The 23,517-nt window shown below is 35.8% G+C and overlaps 1 protein-coding gene across 1 annotated transcript; it reads left to right on the top strand.

Annotated features, from left to right (window-relative positions):
- The first annotated feature begins 191 nt into the window (after positions 1-191).
- LOC123680012 (chitin synthase chs-2-like) lies at positions 192-23,401 on the top strand. The gene is made up of 16 exons (XM_045617643.1): positions 192-364; positions 2,357-2,598; positions 2,845-3,141; positions 4,564-4,982; positions 5,632-6,178; positions 8,838-9,002; positions 10,668-10,977; positions 13,860-14,230; positions 17,161-17,387; positions 17,481-17,648; positions 17,710-18,012; positions 18,070-18,504; positions 18,707-18,883; positions 18,941-19,111; positions 19,171-19,417; positions 23,149-23,401. The coding sequence occupies exons 1-16, from the start codon at positions 300-302 to the stop codon at positions 23,316-23,318; spliced, it is 4,314 nt and encodes a 1,437-aa protein (XP_045473599.1). The 5' UTR covers positions 192-299; the 3' UTR covers positions 23,319-23,401.
- The last annotated feature ends 116 nt before the right edge of the window (positions 23,402-23,517 follow it).

Genomic DNA, 23,517 nt, shown 5'->3' with positions numbered 1-23,517 from the left:
TATCATCAATGGACAAATGACACACAAATTAATGATGTAGTTGATTGACATTTTGAGAAATAATAATATCCGATGTTGTCGCAAATATTTTATGACTCATGCATTAATTGGGATGGTTCTCAATCTCCGATAAGAATGTAGCATTGTTTTTTATCGATATCTTATCAATCTTTGAATTATACCTATGATTTCTAATAGCAGTATTCAATACTGTTCTTGTATGATCCTATTCAATTTCTGCGACACTGTCAGCTTGAAAATATGTGGAAAATTTAAAATTACGATATATAAGGTGAAACATGAAGAGAACCAGAGGATTTTATGGCGATGAAAGACAACCCCTCGCCGACCTTAAGGAAGAAACGTAAGTAGAAAAAATTGATCCATAATAAATAATTTTTGTTCAATTTAATGGCCTAATTTCATGATAATGTAGATATAGTGTGGAGTATGGGATAAAAGAGCTTGGCATGTTAGTTTCACTTAAAAACAAACGTTACCCAAAAGTTAAGTCAGTTTAAGGCTGCATAAGATAAAAAATACAAAGAGATAAAGAATTCGGAGATTTGCAGAGGCGGTTCTAAACATATCGCCATCGACCTAGGGTCCTTCATCCTCTTTGTTGATAATACTCATACTTTTCAATTAAAATACTTGGACTGGGTTATGCATAACAAATGAATAAATCATACAGAGTGGGCATATTCGAATTCTAGAGAGGGAATTCCGAGAAATATCGGAAGGAGCTAGAAGAAAACGGATGGCTTAGGGAAATTCAATCATAACACCTTTTGAACACTTTAAACGACAGTTCTGCAAATTTCGATCTTAATTCAAAAGCTAAAAATAATGGTTTAGGTTCTATTTTCGGATTTAGATTAGTCAGGAAAATAGAACTTACAAATGTGTCATCTGTTATATTCCATCTTCGAAAGTTCTCGACATAAGTACCTTCATAAGCCAACGAATTTTGCCTACCCTATAAAGTGAATTCCAATCTTACCTTTACTGTTCATCCACTTTGACGTGCATTTTTGGTTTAGGTTCTTTTGAAAGTATTCATTGCGAAGCATGATGCCAATAAGCAAATTCATTTTTCTTCGACAGTTTTAATGAGTTTTATGAATGTGTGGTTTGGAATTTGCTCATTCTACTCTTTAGCACTAGATAGTCTTCCGACAACAATTTACTTGCCCAAACTAAGAGGGGCCGTCGCTAGGGGGTAGGCAGAGTAGGCGATCGCCTAGGGCGGCAAAATTCTAGGGCTTCATTTCAAGCTTGATCAACAAAATTACATGTGTAGAAAGTAAGAAATAATAAAAACCATCAACAGTGCCGCATTATACACAACACTCATAAATATCCAGATGTCGTGTAAACCCCCTCACAGTACTGTATATGAGTTATTGATGCTAAAAAACACATGTACTAATCAAGCTTGTCGGCGTTCCCTTTGCTAAACTGCTCAATTTTATTGCTTCATTAGGGTAGCCGGTGGATGATATTTTTCTCTACAATTCTCCAATCTGAATGCTGATTCCCCAGATGAATGCAAAAGATACGAGAAACGTTTCCATTTCATCATTTCCATCTCATGCTGCCTAACAAATAAATATATGAGAAGTTTATTTTATTTTATACTACGTTCAACTGAACATATAACAATATTTTTTGATCGTACTGTATGTGAAAAGTAAGTGTTATATTCTGAATTTTTCGATTTGCCTTTGGATTTAAGGATTTCAAAGTAGGTTACTGAAGGTATGTTCTATAAGTTTTTATTTTCATAATTTCATTATTATTATCATTTCTCGGCACTGGAAAGGAGGTATAGTATATCCAAAGTCACTTGGAGGAAGCCTGAATATTTCGATTATACAAGGGTTGTCCAAGTTTCCAGAATTTCCTTTGGGGCCAGTGAATTTATTGCCTAATAATACTTTCAAATAAAACTTGGTGTTTAGCGGATCGGGGTATCCACTCCAAAGGGACATTTGGCCAAGCGTTTTTAAATGGACTAGTTCAAGTGAATTTGGATATACTATACCTACGTTTGAAGCGTCGGATCAGAACACTGAATCAGGGCCCGTTCTGGAGGCTGGCTAATTGGCATTTTGCCGGGGTGGCAAATATTGGAGGGTGGTATTTTCAATTTTTTTTCAGAAATCCGAATTCCAAGAAGAATGTGTTGAATATTTCTTTTTAATTTCAAAGAATTTCAGAGATGATTTTTTATCAAATTAACTCTTTGTACTGGCGCATGCATAAATAATCTCCCAGAACCGCCTGACCCAACTCAAATTTTTGAATATAATTAAATACCTGCTGTAACATAATCGAAGTAATTTTATTTCAGGCAAGAGCCACAAGAGGAATCTTCTTGGAATGTATTCTCAGACACTCCAAGAAAACCTGATACGGGGTCCAGCGATGATTCTGGAAAATATGAATTTATGGTGAAATCCCTCAAAATAGTAGCGTACATAGTAGTTTTCATCGTGATCTTATCCAGTGCAGTAATATCAAAAGGGACGCTTTTGTTGATGACGTCACAAGTAAAAGCTGAAACAGTAAGACCGTTTTGTAATCAAAGTTTAGGTGAGTCACGCTGACAATTTTACATTTGATAAGTAGGCATACTACCCTTACTTTCAAGAAAAAAAATGAAATACATTTTTTGGATTGTGAAAATTTTTGAAAATTGTTAGAAAATTTCGGTTTCTCATGGTGGTTTAATATATTTTGCACCTGACGTTTTGCCTACAACTGGGGTAGGCATCTTAAGATCGTATATGTATATAGTGTTTTTATCTGAAACTAATGACTTTGTTTATCAATTTGCAGACGCTGAGAGAAAATTTACTGTTGAATTGCCAGTTGAAGAAAGAGTTGTTTGGATTTGGGTTTTGATATTCGTTTATTTTGTACCTCAATTGGGAATTTTCTTTAGGTCATTACGAGTTTGTTTATTCAAATCATGGAAAAAGGATAAACTATTGGAATCATTTTTCCCAATATTTATAACTGAAACTCTACCAGCTATTGGAAGTGCTATTCTAGTATTTTGTATTTTACCTGAGTTGGATGTCCTTAAAGGTGCTATGTTGACTAATGCATTCTGCTTTGTGCCTGCAGTTGTAGGTAGGTATAACATATTCGAACGTTTTGGAAATATATTAACCTGAAGAAATTCGGCACTTTGAATTCTGAACATGTGAGTTTTTTGTTCATGAAGTAGAACGCCGTAACTGACAATATATAAGTTTTGGTAATTATTAACCCAATCTGTAGCGAAGATCAATAAAGATTCGATAAACTCGTAGAATCATCACAAAAAGTACCACGACAAGAAACACCCTGTATCTCGAAAAGAAAGCGTTTCCAAGAAATTAAACCCTCATTTTCATTTAAACCTTCAATTTAGAAACACCCTATATATATCTATATACTCCTTCTGTGGTAACCAAGAGCGCCATTGTGCATGAATAAACCAGTGCTCAAAAGCTCCTGACGCAAAGCCAATTCAAAACATTATTTTAGAGTTAGATATGCAAATAAAATTTTTTTTTGTGAAGATTCACTTCATCGTTTCAGCGATCAGTTCAAAGATTACTATTTTTATTTTACGCTAGAGACGTTAGAGAAAGTCCTCATTTATTAATTTAATTGGAATGGGAAAAATAATTAGTTGATTTATTTAGTGTAGAATGAATAGAAGCATGATATAACATTTACTAATTTAGGGAAATTAAAGAACGGGATAAAAAACACTTATTCAATTAATTTCCAACCCACTAAAAATGTGTGAAGAAGATGATAATTTGTCTAATCGATTCTGGCCACTTGGTCCGTTGCAAGTACTTTTTCGTCGGTCTCGGGAACAGATGTGAAAATCTTTAATCTTCTCGTTGTCGGTGCAAGTGTTGAACATATGTTGTAGTTGTAGACTGGTCTGAACTCAATTGAATTATTCGCCCTGAAATGCCGAGTTTTATGGGCATTCAGGCTGTTTTCCATTTGACCGTTAGCAAAGCCTTTCTACGGATCCCTTAGGGGTGTGGCTTTGATAATCCTAAGTTTGTACACCGAATTCTTCAGTTCTCGGACTTATTTTTCGGAATATTTTCGAAGGAATCGATAGATTCCCTACAGATTGAACCACTCATCCTAAAAATTGGAGGGATCTTAAAAACGGTGAGGAATGAGTAGTTAAACTTTGGCAGATCACGAGAGTGCCACGTGGTATAAACCCCTCTTAATCAATAAACTATTTCTTCTCAAAAAATCCATTGAATTTTTGGATAGCATATAGTTTCCAACCTGTAAGAATAGCATAACTAAATAGCATGTCTAAAACAGTGGTGTGCTCATTATTTACTCTTGAAAAACCTTAAAAATAAAGTGGCGACTTTTGAAGGGACCAGACCTTTGCATTTTAATGCTATTGGTCCCGTTTCACTTGATTACCGTATCTTATGGCGCTCACTTTGTCTTTCTGTCAATCTCGTGTTTTCAGAATTTTCATGTTTTATTCACCTCTCATTAATTCTTAACTATTTCCAGGATTTATCTCAAGGAGTCAAGATGAATCCGACCAATCCAAGAAAATTGATGTTTCGACAGTAACAATTCTAGATTTGCTCTGTATAATGGCGCAAATTACATCATTTATCATGTGGCCATTGATAGAACACAATTCCACCTTGTTACTAATACCCATATCTGGAATTTTCATCTCATTCGGATGGTGGGAGAATTATGTCGACGAGAATGCCAAGTTTGGATTCATAAGAGAGTTAGCCAAAAAAAGAAGGGTGTTCCAGAACAAAACTTACTTCTTCTATATTTTCATATCTATCACAAACTGTTTGATTTTTCTTGCTACCACAATTATAATTTTCTGGATGAAGGAAGGAGAATTCAACTTTATATTCGAACACTTCACGGAAGCATTTTCTAATAGATTGATCAATGTGACTGAGGTAAGTAAGATTGATATTTTAATGAATTGAATTCCCTAGACTTGCAGAACTATGATGTCGCAATATATCTGTCGTGCAAGCAACATTTTGGCGTGACAAACCAAATTTTTACAGTGGGTAGATTTTTTTTTCTCCCGTCAATCTGGTCTCCAATTTGCAAACGACAGTTCCTCAATTTTATACTTGTTTCCTTAGGGCGATATTTATCTACCAGAAGGTGTCCAGTTAATCGGACTTTAGATTTCCCAATTGCGGAAATAACAACGTATTTTTTCATGGTGACATCAATTATCGCAGGAACAATCACCATATAAATTATCTAAATACTTGATAGTTATCTATCGCAGTGTCAATACAACACTATCGCACTCTAGTTGTGCTAGATCTTTTCCTCTTCAACAACACTCGTTATTTGTTTATGTTCTGTGCACTTTTTCAAGCTTTTAACTTTGCATTCCTAAATTCAAGCAGAATTACTCGTATCTCCATGAAATGGGGGAACTGTTTTATATAGTTAAATTATTTTTGAGTAGGTAACAATTTGTAGAATAATAGACAGGATCTTCCACGATAACTTCCCTCATTATGCAGTTATGAATTTTATTCCCTATTACCTACACGATGAATGTAATTCAATGTTTCCTTTCAGGTACAGATGTATGTTGAAGAATTATCTCCAGCAGGATTGGACGATACGTTTACAACAATAAATCCTACAGTAGAAGCTAATGTTTGGACACCTTTATCCATTCTCATTATCAACTTTCTGTCCTCATACATATGTTATGCGTTCACGAAATTTGCTAGTAAAGTTTCAATTCAAGAATTCAGTTTTGCGTTTGCGATAAATCAAACTATTCCCGTTCTTATATGCATACTGATAGTAATGACTGGCAAATATCTAGAGGACGAATGCTCTTACACCGATATATTTCCAGCATATCTATTTTACAATCCTCCAGCGTTTTATGTCCTCAAAGATTTTGTAAAACAGCAGTATGCTTGGATATGGTTGTTTTGGCTTTTATCTCAAGTCTGGGTAACAATTCACATATGGAATCCCAAATGTGATAAGCTCTCGAAAACGGAAAAATTGTTTATGAAACCCATGTACGATGCTTTTCTCATTGACCAATCAGTTTGTCTGAATAGAAGAAGAAATGATAGTACTTTACAGGCAGATAAGAAAGAAGAAGGTGAGTAATTCATATTATCGAAACTAAATGTTTGTTTGGAATAATTTTTTCTAATTGCTCCAAAGATCAGGAGGAAGATTCACTCAATCCCAGATATTTGAAATATCAGAAGGAAAGAGCTTAGTCGTTTCCGGTCCTTGTGATCCCTTTGGTCCTCGTCTAGCTTCTGGTCCTCTTCCTTGCGATTCTGCCGATCCTTGGACGTGTCCGTCGCCTTCTAGAATTTTCTCACCGTCTTTATAGTACCTAAAAGAACAGATTTTTGCATTATACTACATATATACTCACTAGGTCCTAGTTGCTTGATATTTCCCTCGAGATTTTTGAGTACTATTCCTGTTGTTGAGATAATAATTGGAATAGTTCTTGTTGACATAATTCCCCACTGGCGCTTTATCTGAAATTCGGATCCCTATATTTTGAATTTTTTTCCACCTCCTTGTTATTTGGTGTCGCTACGTCGATGTGTGTTGCTGTCTTTTGATGTTCATCGAATAGTAATATATCTAGTCTCCTGTGAGGGACTGTTTTATCAGTCAAAACCGTACGATTCCAGTACATTTTATAGCGTTTGCTTTCTAGGGTTATCTCCGGTCGGTTCTTGTAGTATGGCGCTTTTTATTTATAAATAAGTTCTGAGAGGATTGCCCATTCTTGGTTCATTCTCTACTGCATCATGTATCTCTTTATACTCATTTCTTGCAAACATTTGACACCCACGAGTGATATGTTGGATTGTCTCATTCTTTGGAAACCCATATCGGTATCGATCGTCAGTAATAGTTCGATCTTTTATGATATGCTTGCAGTAATTTCTCGTTGAGATCACTTGATCTTGAAAGCTAGAAGAAAACCTTCCGTTTCTGGGTACATCGCACCAGATGTGAGCCAACAGTTCGACGCTTCAATGTCGACTTGATCTTAGTTTACTCCGTTGGAATGTAGTCCATGTAGAGGTTTCTCTCTCCATCTTTGCAGTTTTTCTTGGATTGTCTGGTGGTTGTATGACAATTGCTCCTTGTGTAGTTGTGAAGGTGTTGATTCGTCTGCTTCACACAACGTTTGGTAGACCTCTGACGTGTTCGCTTTGTTATTGAAGTTCGTAGGCATTCTATTTGCTCTTGAGGAAGTTCCATGATTTCTAGCAGACCTCTGCCTCCTTTATTCCCAGGCAGTGTCGTCCTCTCAATGTTAATTTTCGGATGGTGCTTATTTGTTTTGGTCATCAGAGTTCTCATTTTGCGTTGCAGGTTTTCTATATCTGTTTTACTTCATGGAATTATACCGACAGAGTGTGTTAGGATTGAACATGCATATGTATTGATGGCTCTCGTTATGTACTTGATGTTGAGGTTTGTTTTTAAAATTTTATTGATTCACCTAATGAACTCCTTTTTAAGTCTTCTTTTATTCTTTGAAGGTTCATTCGTCTGTTTTGTTCCTAGGTATTTGTGAAGATTGGCCGACTTGATTGCTTCTATCTCCTGCCCAATGGAAAGATTGATTCATCTTGAATTTTCCTCGCACTACGCTAATAGTACGACATTTGTCCAGTCCGAATGTCTTCTCCACATCCTTCGAAACATTTTCTACCAGTTTGACCATAATTTTGCAGGTGGTTGGTTGCAATTTCAATTATTGATTATATTATTAATATTCGATGATCCCTATGGGATGGCTTCAGTTTCGTCTCCGTTATCATAATATAGAGATTCTCCTGTGATGCGAACTCTTCTAGTTCATCTCTTGTTGGTCGAAGTTCATTTGTATTCCAGAATGCGATCTGCTAATAGTTTGTATTATTCCTTGTACTTATCATTTCTTACCTATGTTGAGGGCTTGTTTTCAGTTAGGACATTGAGCAGGCATTTCCTAATTACGTCGGTAAGCTGGTCTTGGGCTTGATTCATCTCTTTGAGGCAGCTTTGTGTCTTTTTCTTGTCACTGGCAGACAACTTCTGGGTAGTTGTCGTTCGCCTTTTTGGTTTTGAGGCAGTTGGCACTCTTTGCTGGTGAAGTAGGCATCTTCTTGCACTCTTTGGATCAATTTTACAGTCTTCCTATTTGTGGTGGAATCACTGGCATTCCAACATAGTATCATTGATTAGTTAAGACTTCTTTTCACGATGCTGGTATTCTCACGATAGTACTGTAGTGATAGTATCGCAGGAACTATTACCATATGAAATAACTTATTTGATAGTTACTATCGCACTGTCGCAACCACACTCTTGTACTATTACGATAGTACAATCATGAGAGTCACCATCATCGTGAAAATGAGCCTTTTGTATATTTACTTGAACTTGTTTGATGAGTGCTCACTCACGAGGCTCTTTTTACGGACTCTCTGGAAGCTGACCTCGCGGTCTGAATATTTCGTCTTGGGGCCATACTCGAGGAAACTTTGAGGTTGGGTTTCCAAGTTCGAGAGGCCTAAACTTAGCACCGATCGGCAACAAACGGGAACTCTCCTGGGCATTCATAGATGCTGATTAAACAAAAAATCGAAAAAACTCCTTGTGAGTGGGTCGTTCAAGCTTCTGAGATGAATCACAGAGGCTTAGCAAAATGGGGATGGAAAACATTGATTGAATGTTGAATTTAATCAATAGATACAGTTTACAATGCGGTTCAATAAATTATATCACATTTTCAGCTACCAACCCAAAAGTTTACGTATGTGCAACAATGTGGCACGAGAATGAAGAAGAGATGTTTACCTTCCTTAAATCTATAATGAGACTTGATGAAGACAACTGTGCACATCACATAGCGAAATATCACATGCACACAGATGTGCCAAGCTTTTACGAACTAGAATGTGAGTACTGAAATGTTTGTCACATTGTTAATCGATAGGGAATTTCTCAATCTCATTAATACCTTTTTTGTTACACTCAATGAATATATGATTACTTTCAAGTGTTAAAATATGGCAAAATATCGAAAAATAAAGCTTGATATTTCAGCAACAACATATCTGAACGAATTGAAATTTACCATGCATCCGAGTGAATTTTTGAGTTGAATCAGTCAAAAATCTCGAAAAAAAACCTCTATTTTTCAAATAAAAAATATGACGGTTTTGGGAGGAAGTCCACTTAAGCTAAAACTTTGTCTATCAGGCTTTTATTCGAAACATTTTATTGTTCCGAACACCTATGTTCATAGAAAAGTAGACACGGTCATACATACATACTTTAACTTCTTTATCTAACAACTTTCATCTAAACATCTAAGATAAATCATTATTCATCGCAGATTCGTCTATAGTGTAATGAATGTGAATAATAATTCACAACTAGTACAGGCTCATTGAAAGGATATTCAACAAATTCTCGTTTCTATCTTAGTAGAGTGAACGCAAACAAAGTCGTTGTCACCCCTCACATTTATTAGGCATTAATTCCTTCATCCTGGCTTAAGATAAACACCCCAGGGTGGTTGGCACTGTCGATATCTCACGATAAAACAACTGGGTTTCAATTTCAAAAGATTTGTACAGGATGTCAAAGCAATAAAAATGTAGTCGTAAAAACTCTAGGGAGGATTAAATGGCCCAAAAACTTGGAACAAAAAAAATCTGTTCTATTCGGAGGGACCACCAACGGTACGAGAATGGTCATGATATTAGGCGGTGCTAACGGCACAACCCCATGTGAATAGTACATAACATGGGGTGGAACCAATAATCTAGGTACATAAGGACAATCACTCTGATTGGACGAAAGGAAAAAGAAGATAGACGCTTAGAAAAATTTGGTAGAAGGAGGGTGACGATTATTCAACTATAAAAACAATAGTTTGCAATTCGGTAGACAGTTAGAATTAAAGTTAGAGTTAGGGTTCAAGTGGAAGTTCGGGTTCGGTTCGGAAGTTGGAACCAAAAGGGGAATTCAGCCCTGAGTTCAAGTTCGATCTAAAGTTGAATAAAGTTCAAGTCGGTTTGCGGGAACGGTTTTAGGAAAGGTACAAATAGGGAATTTGTTGAAAGGTTTATTTGAACAGTGATTGTGATATCCAGGGTAAGGATATTTAATTTAATCTTATATATATTGTTTGATGATTTTTCTCCTTATAAAAGATTTATCAAAATAGTCCAAGATTGTCGAGTGTTATAATTTTTTCTTATTTACTCTTAAGGTGTTTGCCATAGGCTAGTAAGGTGCAAATTTTATTGACTGTATTTTCTCATTAATTATTTCAATCCATTATTAAACTTTGTTATTCAAAAATACTTGGTCTCATTCAGTGAAACACCTCCTCGAAAAAGATCAAATATAAGACTTATCCTAGTGCATAAGCCGGACGCACGAAAGATTCTTTCATGAAAGAGAAATTGTGTTAATTTCAAAATAACTATACTGGCTGGAACTATAGAAAGCCGCTCTTCTAATAAGTTCCTTTTTTTTAAACATTAACACCCAACTACAGGCCAGTTTATTACAATAGTTCAAGCTTACATTTATTTTTGCAACATTCACAGGTAATATATTTTTCGATGATGCATTCATTAGGAAGAAAATGAAAGACGAGACGAAAATTGATAATGATCCAATGCTCAACACCTACGTATTGGCGTTATGTTCCCAAATAACAAAAGCATCTTCAGAAGTTCACGGTGTAGATGTGGAATTGAGACCACCAAAGATATATTCCACCCCTTATGGAGGAAGAATTGTTTGGACCTTGCCTGGTAGAACAAAACTTATTGCGCATTTGAAGGACAAAGCCAAAATTAGAGCTAAGAAAAGATGGTCCCAAGTGATGTACATGTATTACCTCCTAGGTTATAGGTGAGTGTAGAAAAAAAAAACAGATTCTAAGATGAAGACAAAGAAAAAGAAGTACGATTTCCAAGTGTATGAATATCTTAAGATATTACTTATCTGGTTAATGTTTCGGCTGAATACCATCCACATAACCATTGTCAAATAGAAGATTTCCACGTTATTACGTAGGAATCAAAATCGAAAGTTACCAAAGGAGAATGCACGCCATCGAAGGAGAGTAGCGATATACCGGTTTCATCCTTGTTAGGGACCATCAGTACCGCATAACTCAACCTATTTTTCTTTGTCTTCATTGATTACCAAGTGTCAGCCATTTTTATTTATTCGATTCTAAGATTACTAAAACGTAATACAAGGGAACTACACACAAGGTTGACGTAGCTAGGAGTTCAGTGGTTTTACTTAATAATAATTGCCTTCATCAAGTGAATTCATTTGACTTTTAGATTTAGGAATCTATCGTTTTTACCACTTCTTCACATGTTAGGTATATCTGAATTGCTTTCTTCAGCACTCTCGTAATCACTTAACAGTAGGTACTCAATTGGGTATGTTTATATTATATTTGAATGATGTTGTATGGTAATTATTACCTCCAATTTAGCCGTATTTCATGTTTATAATTTATAGGAGTCAAGACGTAACACGTCTAATTGCCTCGAGACATATGTTATGATATGGTTCAAGAATGCATTCGAATGATTCTCACCATGTCCCTGAATAAGGACCGTAATACTAGTATAGTATATCCAAAGTCACTTGGAGGAAGCCTGAATATTTCAATTATACAAGGGTTGTCCAAGTTTTCCGAAATTCCTTTGGAATTTATGAAAATATTGCTATCAATATCTACTCTCAAATAAACCCCGGTATTTAGCAAATCGTCTTGGAAACAAGAATGTCCCGATTTGATTGATCTTATTGGCTGAATATTTCCCCTCGTATTCCCCTTTCCACTTTGAGAGCGTTTTTGGTTACACTTATTGGCTGCATCTATCACTTCTTAATTACTTCCTAATAATTCGCATAGACCAGTGTGGTCCATATGGGTATTATTGAAATGCATTTTTACGTAGCTTTAGTTCGTTGTTTGACTGATGCTTTTAATGATTTCGACTACTTATGATGTTTGGCACAATTCTATGGCTTGTGTAAAAAAAGATGAATATTTCGCAATCAAATCTATTCCTCCATTTACTTCCAAAGTCAGAATTGATATATGACGGGTTCTGAAGAAAATGATTTCGCATTCTAAATATCTTCATTCCACTGAAGGAAGAATTGATTAAAATGAGATTAACCATCAAAATTTTCATTACATTTTCTGATTTTAGCAATGTTATATTTGAGAAATCATGTAGAATAGGCATATGATGTTGAGGCTCTTAGTACGTCAAATTAGCAGCTACGTAGCCGGATCGAAAAATCAATCAAGTATTTCATAGAAAATAGAAATATTTCACTATTTTCAGCCATCAGTCGGGACAGTTTTAATAATAGGTTACATATATCTTTGAATATTTATTCTGATTCTGAATACGAAAAATTCAAGAGTTATCTAGGAAAAACTTGAACTGAGGAAATACTACAATTTCTAACTGAGTGGAGTACAATTTCTAACTGAGTGGAGTAGTATGACTTCCGGAAAAAATAGAAACATTTCATGAAATGTCATTAATTGTTCGTAATTGAAAATTTTATTGGTTTATGGATTTTCAACCATCTTAACGAAAAATTCATCACAATTAATGAAATTTCGACTTTTTAGTTTTTTTTTACGTTTTCTGGAAGTCATAGACTATTCCATTAAATGAGAAATTGCCAGTTTTTCCTCGATAACTCTTTAAGTATAGGATTTGCTTAGGACCCCTCTCTTTTTATACCTACGTAAAATTGACTGAATGAATAAAAAAATAAAGGTCTTTTCCAAAAAAATTTTCAGAAGATATCTATAGGAATCTCTTCAACTTATGAACCGTTGAGCTTATACTCAAGTATTGCCATATTGCTGAAATTATCATCAACCAAGCTATCTGATAATGCAATAATATACTGGGTGTGCCGTTTGAAATAAGAAAGTAGTACTTTGTTTCCGGTATGAAAGGAAATTGTATAAATTTTCAGCACAAAATTATTATTAGTTTTCCATAAACAATAGGACATCGCGGTGAATCACCCTGTATATCATTATCATTTAGCTTTCTGCTCCCACTGAGGGACATAAATTTCGCCTTACAATAACGAAGGAATAAAATTCAATTCGGCAACGTAGCTGCAATTTGACGTAGAAAATTGGATGTCATTCAAGGATCTCAAGGTCATGCACCTATTCTACCCTAGTTTGTCTGATCTTCAGACAGAACATTTCCGAATTCATCTCAAAAATTTTCGTGCTCTTATAATTCTATGCAACGATCAGTTCATCATCGTTGATAACGTTCCTTGATAGTATATTACAGGTCGACAATAAAGAATAATCAAATTATAACACCGTATAATGACATAGTATCATTTTTGATGTAACAGCAAAAGCTACTCACGTCACAAATTTTTTGAAAGAATCGACATCTGAGTCCCATACATACGCAAAAATATTATTTTCAACTAAAGGGTTTGAAAAGTGTGCGCCTATGGTTTATGACTGTTTTGCAATTATCTCTGGCCAAGCGTTTTTATAGACTAGTTCAAGTGACTTTGGATATACTATATCTATATATTCAACTACTTCATCGGGTCTATTTGAATAGTATTTTTTTCAAATTTCTCTATGAAGTAATACGCTACTGCACTCCTTGAAGCGCGTTTCTAAGTTACTCCACCCAACTCTTCATAAATTTGAGGTTCCTCAATAACAATCCTCATTATTATGTTATGCTCTATTACAGATTGCTTCCTGAGATGAAAATTGGTAAAGCGTCATCAGAGAACACATATATTCTGGCATTAGATGGAGATATAGATTTCAAGCCAGAAGCAATGCACCTTCTGATAGAATATATGAAGAAAAATAGAAAATTGGGAGCGGCATGTGGCAGGATCCATCCAGTTGGAAGCGGAGCCATTGCTTGGTATCAAGTATTTGAATATGCTGTTGGTCATTGGTTACAAAAAGCCACGGAGCACGTAGTTGGTTGTGTTCTATGTAGTCCTGGTTGTTTTTCGCTCTTTAGAGCTGAAGTATTGATGCAAGATCGAGTTATGAAGAAATATACATCTATAGCGAATCTGGCTAGGCATAGAGTTCAATACGATCAAGGTAAAATTGTAGGGTTTGAACTTGATATATTGATTTACTGCAATTTCTAATAGTCTAAGATCCCGATATAGAACGACCTTCACCGAGATGCTTATTTGATAAAACGTATTTTATATTTAATTTAACATGTCAATGAATATATCACATATGGGTTGCCTAACAAATTTAAGTCCAGAGTAGGTTTAATTAATAATTAAAAAAAAATAGGATTTCTTCATACTAAAAACTCCATGAAAATGCGAAAAATCTACTAAAAAGGTAGATTTCTACTAAATCTGGTCACACTGTATACGAGTCTATCGCTATCCTTTTCATTTCCAAGAACAAATAGCATGCGCACTCTCTTTCTTTCACTGGACGGACTTCAAACAGCTGCTATGCTGTGTCCTCACTCGCAGCAATATTTAACTTTTTAAAATTCGACAACCGGGATTCTGAACTGATTTTTCGCAGGCAACCCTATACCACCGTGTTCATAATAAAATAATCTTTAATCATATTGATTTTGATTAAATAGTCAGACCGTTGCAAAATGCTAGTATAGATTGACCTGTTTATACCTGGCAACCGAGAGTTGTGACCGGAAAAAAATAGGCAACCTAACGTTTGCACATTCTATGGGCTTCATACTTTCGATTGGTATAGAATTTATCTAATAAGCAAACCGGTGAAATGTTCGAAAAAAAAATTTTTTTTAATTATTAATTAAACCTACTCTGGACTAAAATTTGTTAGGCAACCCATATGTGATATATTCATTGACATGTTAAATTAAATATAAAATACGTTTTATCAAATAAGCATCTCGGTGAAGGTCGTTCTATATCGGGATCCTATACTATAATTCATAACATTTATATTGATTGAATTAGGAATGGCTTCCTGAACGAACCAAAAAAAAAACATTTTGAATCTTTGCCAAGTGTTTATCCATATCCAATGAAACGGCTTTTACCCACTCATAATTTTACTCTTTCATATTTTGGTCAGCCATGTATCAGCTACCGACTACCGTTAGATTAAAAAAAAACATTTCAACACATAATCGAGAAGCATATTCAGTTTAATTTTAGTATCTTGTTTTAGTAGCTTTTTCAGATACAGTTCGAAATCATAATTTCGATGAAGTGATTTTTTGCTCTTTTCTTTGTTCGTTAATTCATCCCGGAATGATATAACAGTTCACTCACTTCTATTTTTTTGCACCAGGTTAAGATTAACTTCTTCTTTCGCTTGTTTATGTCTGCCCTTCAACTTGTTTATGTGTTCAGTCTTACATCTTTTAGGTGGTCTGCCAGGAGGTCTTTTCGGGCTGGGTTTTTGTCTTGAGACCATTTTGTTCAACTGATCTCACTCATTCTGTCTACATAGTATCTCCAACATCGTCCCCTCATCTGCCAAACTGCACCACTTCCTATATTTGGAGTAATTTTCTTATGGTCTTTTTTTAGTGTCACTCCTTAATGGATCTCAGGATCTTTATTTCAGTTGTTCGGCTGACGCTTTTTGTTTTCGCCGTCTCTGCTCTCGTTTCTGCAGCATATGTTAGTGGAGGACTCACTACTGTCATATACACTCTTTACTCTCAGTGGTCATATAGTCGTTCCTCCAGACTATGCCTCTCAGATATCCGGAAATTCTTGAGGCATTGTTGGCTTGCATATTTCTACACCCAAATTATTCAAATTTGAAGTATCTCTTTGTCTTTTTGCTGCCAGTTTACATCTAATGGGCTCACGGGATAAGACCATGGACATGGAGTCAGTTTTTTCACTGATATCGCATATAATATTTCTCTGCTGTTGTTTAGAATTTGTAGAGCATTCTTCGCAAATCGTCTTCACTTTCTGCCAACAATATTGCATTATCAGCAAAGCACACTACTTCATTGCTCTCCTTCCAATTCTGTATCTACCTTGCCTCTTTTTCGCGTTATGTGTGATCTTGTCCATGATCAGGTTGAATAGGTTAGGAATCAGACTGGCTCTCTGTCTTATTCCTTGTTGTGTTCTCATTCTTTTTTTTTTGTTCTTGTTGTGAGATCTTTTCAGATCTTTTGTTGATTAATTTACCCTATTACAAATCCATTTGTATCCATTGTACTCTTCCACTGATCGTACTGCTTCATATTTGTAACGCTTTCTTGTCTGTTTTGCCATCCCCTTAACTTCATTCTTAAGCCATGACTTGTTTTTTCACCCATTCAAGTTTAATTGTCTTCATCCCAGTGTGTTTTGAGGTTTTCATCATGCTTGTCTTCTCACCAGTTTTCAACGCCTTTCTATACGATTATCTGAATTTCGGTCAATTTTTCTTCTAGCCTGTCATCTTCAAAGGTTTGTGGAGTTGTTCTATTTAAGGTTTTTCAACTTTTCAAATTTACAAAATAGGTTTTTCATTCTCCTTTAACCATGATAGTGGATTCTATGGGTCTGCTCGAGAATGTTCCCAAATGCAAAATAGGTTTCATAGATTATATAAAATTATTGACATGAAATCAAAATACTCTGCCAATGAGCGTGACAACATGCTACACCTTCATGGATCAATGAAGTTCCTGTTCTTCCTCTTCTTATGATCCTAATAAAATCCCCACATCATATATCATCAAAATCGGACAGGTTGAATGTGAGATCTCTAGATCCCGACAAATTCACCGTTCACCCTCACTGTATATCCAGAAGATAATTGTAGGAGTGAATACTGCTACAAAAATTCGCGGCATCTAGACTGACAGAATATAATAATAATAATAATAATAAGACAATCTTTAATTTTTTGGAGTATTCGGCCTAAAATGCATTTTGCGGGGAAAATGTTTTTTTGAGAAAAACATTTTTTCATATCTCATGTGACCACAATACTTTTCCGAATAGAAATTCCTTCGAATTTGAAAATTACTGAATATTTAACATTTTTAACATCTTCAGGCGAAGATAGATGGCTATGCACTCTTATTTTACAAGCTGGTTACCGTGTAGAATATTCAGCAGCATCAGATTCCTACACTCATTGCCCAGAGGGTTTCAATGAATTTTACAATCAGAGAAGAAGATGGATTCCTTCCACCATGGCTAATATCATCGATGTATTGAGCGATTACAAACACGTTGTTGAAATAAATGATGACATAAGCATGATATACATATTTTATCAGGTTTGTACTCATATTAGACATTTTTTTTTTCTTCAAAGCACATACTGCTAATCAAAGAATATTTGAATTTGAATAGATGTTATTAATCATTAGGTGGTTTTGTTGATTGGAACAGTCATAGGACCTGGAACCATATTCATGATGTTAGTTGGAGCAGCAGTGACTGTTTTTCAGATGGATCAATGGACTAGCTTCCTGGTCAATTTGGTGCCGATTTTGATTTTCATTTTTACATGTGCTCTAACTAACGACAAAGTTCAGGTACAGAATACAAGTCAATAATATTAAGATGTTTTGCTATATTAATAATAATGTCATTCAGCTTATGGTTGCCGGAATTCTAAGTAGTATATATGGATTAATAATGATGGCTGTGATGATAGGAGTTTTACTGCAAATACATGATGATGGAGTGCTCGCTCCTAGTTCACTTTTCTTTTTTTTCATGGTCTCCGAGTTCATAGTTGCAGCTTTGATCCACCCCAAGGAGTTTTATTGCCTCAAATATGGAATAATATATTATGTCACCGTCCCAAGTATGTACATGCTCTTGATGATATTTTCGGTTTTCAACATGAACAATGTAAGCTGGGGTACTAGAGATATAACAACGGTAGCAGAAGAGGTAAAAAAATCAATGTTAAATTGAATTGAAGATGATTACAGTTCTGTAATGTTCAAGGTTCCTACAGAAGAGAAAAAAGTTGAGACAGAAAAAAAAGAAACTTCAGGTTTTTTTGCATTCCTCGAAGGTCAAAAAGAAAAGATCAAAGAAGAAGGGACTTTGGATATTTCCTGCGCAGGACTATTCAACTGCTTTTTCTGTACACATCCTAGCGAAGAATATGAGAAACTAGTGGCAATCAAAGTATCACTAGAAGAAATTAACAAGAAGTTGGGAATTATAGAGAACAAACAAGTCCTCACGGTAGAACCTGTTAAGTTGGAAAAACCGAAGGAAGAAGAACCAAGTAATGATTTTGTTATGAGCAACAGTTGGTTTTACCATAAACAGATATTGAATGGACAAGTGGAGTGGCTAGAAGATAGGGAAGAAAAATTCTGGAATTCACTGATAAAGGAATACCTAACTCCACTGGATGAATCCCATAAACAGGTACAATTCCTTTTGTATGCCCTGAATGTCTCAGTTAGAAAGTAATTAATAGATGTACATCTTCTATCAGAGGCTCGGATATTCTCGCGAGTGATGTACATTAGGGGTTTCTATATATTTCGACCCCTACCCGATATTTCAAGAAACTCATTTGTAATTCAGGTAACAATCTTCAACATCTTATTCAATATTTTTATTACAGAAAGCAATAGCACAAGATCTCAAAGATCTCAGAGACAAGATGGTGTATACATTCTTCATGATAAATGCCCTTTTTGTTTTGGTTATATTTTTACTTACTTTGAAAAAGGATATTATTCATCTCAACTGGCCCTACAATCCAAAAATCAATTTCACCTATGTAGATAATGAAAACGAGGTAAATAATGTATCACAGGGTGAGTTTGTGTGATATTCAATTTAAAATTATTTCAAGGTCCAAATTATGAAAGACTACCTTCATCTTGAACCCATTGGATTCGTATTTTTGATTGGTTTTGGAGGACTGCTCATAACTCAGAGTATTGGAATGTTTGTTCATAGATTTTCAACCTTTTCTCAAATATTATCTAATACTGTTATCGACTGGAGTATACTAAAAAAAGACGTATGTTTTGAGAAAACAATTATTAATAGTTCATGCAAAATAATTATTATTTGTTTTAGATTCATAATAATAAAGACCCTGAGGCAATCAAAATGACTGTAACGAAAGATAATGCTGTTAGGATAGCAAAAGAACTGCAACGGCTATATGACGTAAATAAAAGTAAAGATGAGATAGAAAACGAGAAATTACCAGCAGGAAAAAGGAAATCGGTGGTTATGTCAGCTTTACCTAATAGGCAGAAGCATAGAATATTCGATCTTGTTTCAGCTTATAAAGCCAAAATGAAAATGTATGATGACGAAGGTATGCTATGTTATTTTAGAACTTTATGAATAGTGATTAAATAATGGCCTTGAGGATTACTGCTGGAGGACGATAATCTCTAGCGGTGTTACAAATTTGATCATGATTCATTTCATAATGGGGATTTATGAAATATTCGTTTGAGTGGTTACTTTGTCTGCCCGAAAGGTGGCGTATCGAGCCACACACTAGTGCGGCCCCGGCGGGTTTGTAAGGGCCGCCGCCTTGCAGCAGGGTCACCCTTCCACGATGGAGTGGGAAGGGGTCTTAGGCAGAGATCACCGGATTGCCTAACTGAAGGGTCCCCCAGCGATTTCGGGACGAAACACAGCGTTCCCCAGAGGGGGAGGGAGGACCTCGCTTTAGGGGTTGCGGTTTCGTCCCGAGATCGCTGGTGAGCTCATCAGATCACTCTGCGATCTTTGACGACTCGCCAAATAAGACAGAGTACAAAGTGATGTACAATACTAATCAACGAAATTACCACATTTCAAGGGATCGCCTATAGATTACTTGATCTTAGAATTTTGTTCGCCATAAGTAGAAAGAATTGCATCGTAGACTATTATTATTATTTGAACTGGGGTCGTTGTGGCTCGGTAAGCCTTCCGGGAACTGCGCCCATGTGGATCTTTTGTTCTCTACCTTACTCATTCATGGAAACCCAAGAAGGTCGTCAATAACGTTGATAAAACTGACAACCTCCTTAGGGGCCTTGGAAGTTACCTCACGGGTATTCAGGACGGACTTCCCCATATGAATGGTTCTTACGCCAGCCAACGCTGGATACTTGCATACCATGTGTTCAGCTGTTTTTGCTTCTGATCCAAAGATCCTGTAAATCTCATCTGCTGACTTTCCCATACGGTACAAATGATGTTTATACTGACAGTGCCCCGTCAGCAGCCCCTCAATCACCTGTTTATCCAGTGGTTTATCCTGTTATTCAACTCCCATTGCTGGACCGCTGCCTTATATTGGTCTTTTCCTAGCCCACGGAAATGCTCAGGTCCAGCAGGTGTTAACCTTGATGCACTTTTTGCAAGTTCATCGGCTTTTTCGTTTCCTTCAACACCACAGTGCCCCGGTACCCATAGTATAGTCAATTTATTGCCTCTGGCCAGTTGCCTTATGGTGTTACGGCATTCCCAGGTAAACAGAGACCCCTGGCAGTTCCATTGCAGGGATCTCAGCGTGGTTTGGTTGTCCGTGGTGATGTAGACACGAGCCCCCTTGAGGTTCATTTTGAGACACTCCGGTTTGTGAAATAGAGAGCTCACTTCCCAGGCCTTTAGAGATCCCCAGTTCAGGTCCATATACCCCAATGCCAGTATCTTTCTCTCTGATTTTGATCCATCGGTGAACCATATGGATGCCTTTTTGTCCAAACGATTTACGAAACTCATAGCACTGGGAATTTCAGTTTTGACCGTTTCAAAATCGAAGATGGTTGGCATAACATTCGATTGTTTTGATAATAGGTTTGAATCTTGTTGATTCAATATCCTCATATGTCCAACCCAGTTTCCAGGTAGGAGATTTCCATTGAGGGATAGTTTTATTGCTTCCAGCAGGCTACATTTCCTCGCATGTGGATGTAAGGGAGGCTGCATCGTAGAGTAACCAAATCGTTAATACACGCTCTGTATTGATTTATTATTTTTTTGTTTGTTACAGTGATAACCAAATTATACTACAATCTGTATAATATGTATTTTATTTTTATAATGAAAATATATAAATAAATAGTTGCATTGTAGCTAATCCAATGTTCTCAACGAGCAGCACAAAAATTGGAAACACACTAATTAGTATAGTTCCGAAGTAGAATACTTTTATTTGATATTTTCGGATTTTGAACCGGTAATGCTATCAAAAGAAAAGGTCCGACTCATTGATGAAGTATTGGGTTGAATAAACTCAACAGGGTTGAATTGGATAACTCTGCCTGGTCATTCGATAAATTTCAGGAATTTATCTCTAAATTTCATAACTTCATCGATTTGGATATGGTTTTGGTGTGCCGAAGGAAACTCAATAAAATTGGCAAGATAAACAAGGTCTGTTTGTTCCCAGTCACTCGGGAATAAAAGGAAAGGCCAAAACACTCTCCAAAAAAGTAGCACAAACTCCTTTCAATGGTCCAGAACTTTTTTGTAGTATAGGTAAATCATGGTTAATGTACCAACAAGAAAGAAATTCAGGAGAAGTAAAAACCGAACAAGAAACACTCTGGCGGAATTTTCCTAGGTTGGATCATTCCAAAAAGTTTGTTACAAATTTTGATAATACCAGATCTAAGAAGTATCTGGATCTTAGCAAGAATATGCTACACCTTCCCAATGGATTCCTTAGAGGTCATCAGGTGCATCTGGAAGCACCTCATGAAAATGAGTCTAGTATAAAACGACGAGTGCAGATTCTCCGGACAAGAGGAGGAAGCTCCGGATCACCTGGTGATGTTATGCCTCGTTATCGATAGCCAACGAAAAGTTGCTTTGGGTGAAAGACTTATAGAAGTGAGGAAGTAACCTCCCTGGAGCCATCTCAGATACTGGAGTGCATTAGAACTCTGGAACTGGATGGCGAGTTGTAGACTACGATGACTCAAGACTGGCGCGAGTAATTTTGTAGCCTGAGGCAAAAAAATTTTCGGCTCCCCTGCTGAAAAAGCATCAATAACAATATATCCTCCCTCTTAACCAAACTCCTCCTCCCCCAAAAAAAAAACAGCACCTGTTCCTATGATAATATAGAACTTTCTTCTTCCGACAATTTAATTCTAGTCAATGAAGAATATTTAATGCCGATCGAATAATACACAAGTACTTTATCTGATTTTCACGTTTAAATGATACTGCGTCCGATCGACGAATGATTACCTATCACACCGCAAGATGCACAGGGCGGTAGGGTATGCAAAGTTTCAGTATTGCTTTGGAAATTAATTGGGATTACAAACATGTTTTCCTCTGAAAAACCTCTGGCTTTTCAAAAGTAACTGGTTTCGAATGCAAAATCGTAGGAATTGCCCATATTGTGTTGAATGTGTAAACATCGGCTTCCAAATAATTCAAAAGGGGAGGTAGTGTTGTTTCCCGTCTTCTTAAAATACATAACATTTTTTCCCTCTTTCAATGGGGGTAATAGGGAATTCTGTTTATATTGGTTTGGTTGCCATGATTGTACAGGCGGCTTAGTAAAGTAAAGACGGTTGTAGATTTTTATTGCAAAAAATATTTCAAAACGCAGTGGAGCAAACAACCTTATGTTTCTTTTTAAGAATCAAGATTGAAATATGAAAGGCGGCCAGCAAACTGGACCGAACTGCCGCCTCTCAAATAAAGGCGTCTGAAATGGTTGCTTCACTGTTTCACCCCTAACGTCTGCCTCGTGCTGACATATGACGAGAACAGCTCTGATTAAATCTATATTTAGACCTTATATTAATTTCAATTCAGCTGTTGATTTTCTCTATATAGGTATAATTTTGAAATGATCAAAACCTGATGAATTGAGTTAATTACGTTTGGAAGATGTTACCTGAAGAATTATTATTAATAGTCATAAATTGAAATAGACATAAATACAAGGTGTGTTCCTATCTTTAACAAATAATAAATGTTTTTTTGCACTTTAAAGATTTTATATAAAGATTCTAAATGATGAACGGAGCTTCGTAGAAAAAATTTAATACATATTATATTGAACCAGTTATATCTTATTTATAGGCTTTCAAGGACCTGTGGATAGAAAAACAATTCAATTCATCAAAAGAAGGCACACACAGGTTATGCGACAATCCAAGTTCAATTTGCAACCTCCAAAATCACCTGGTAGAGAATATATGAAGCCGATATATGAAGTAGCTGGAGCCGATGCTGGAGCAACGGCTAGCTGATATACGCTGATATTGGTTCAATAACTTTCTCAAGATAATTCTTTTTCTTTTTGAAAAGTACTAAATAAAAATTTGTTTTATAACTTTGAGGTATTAATTTTTCAGATTTTCTTTATTTCTTTGTGACGCTAGCTTTTGATTATGAGAAAAGAGTAGTTATAAGAAAACATTCTTATGGAGAATAATTCCATTAAGAGGG

This window comes from Harmonia axyridis, chromosome 5, assembly GCF_914767665.1.
Source record: "Harmonia axyridis chromosome 5, icHarAxyr1.1, whole genome shotgun sequence".
NCBI classification, from domain to species: domain Eukaryota; kingdom Metazoa; phylum Arthropoda; class Insecta; order Coleoptera; family Coccinellidae; genus Harmonia; species Harmonia axyridis.
Note: the sequence above shows the minus strand (reverse complement) of the source record. Positions and strands in the feature narration are given on the sequence as shown.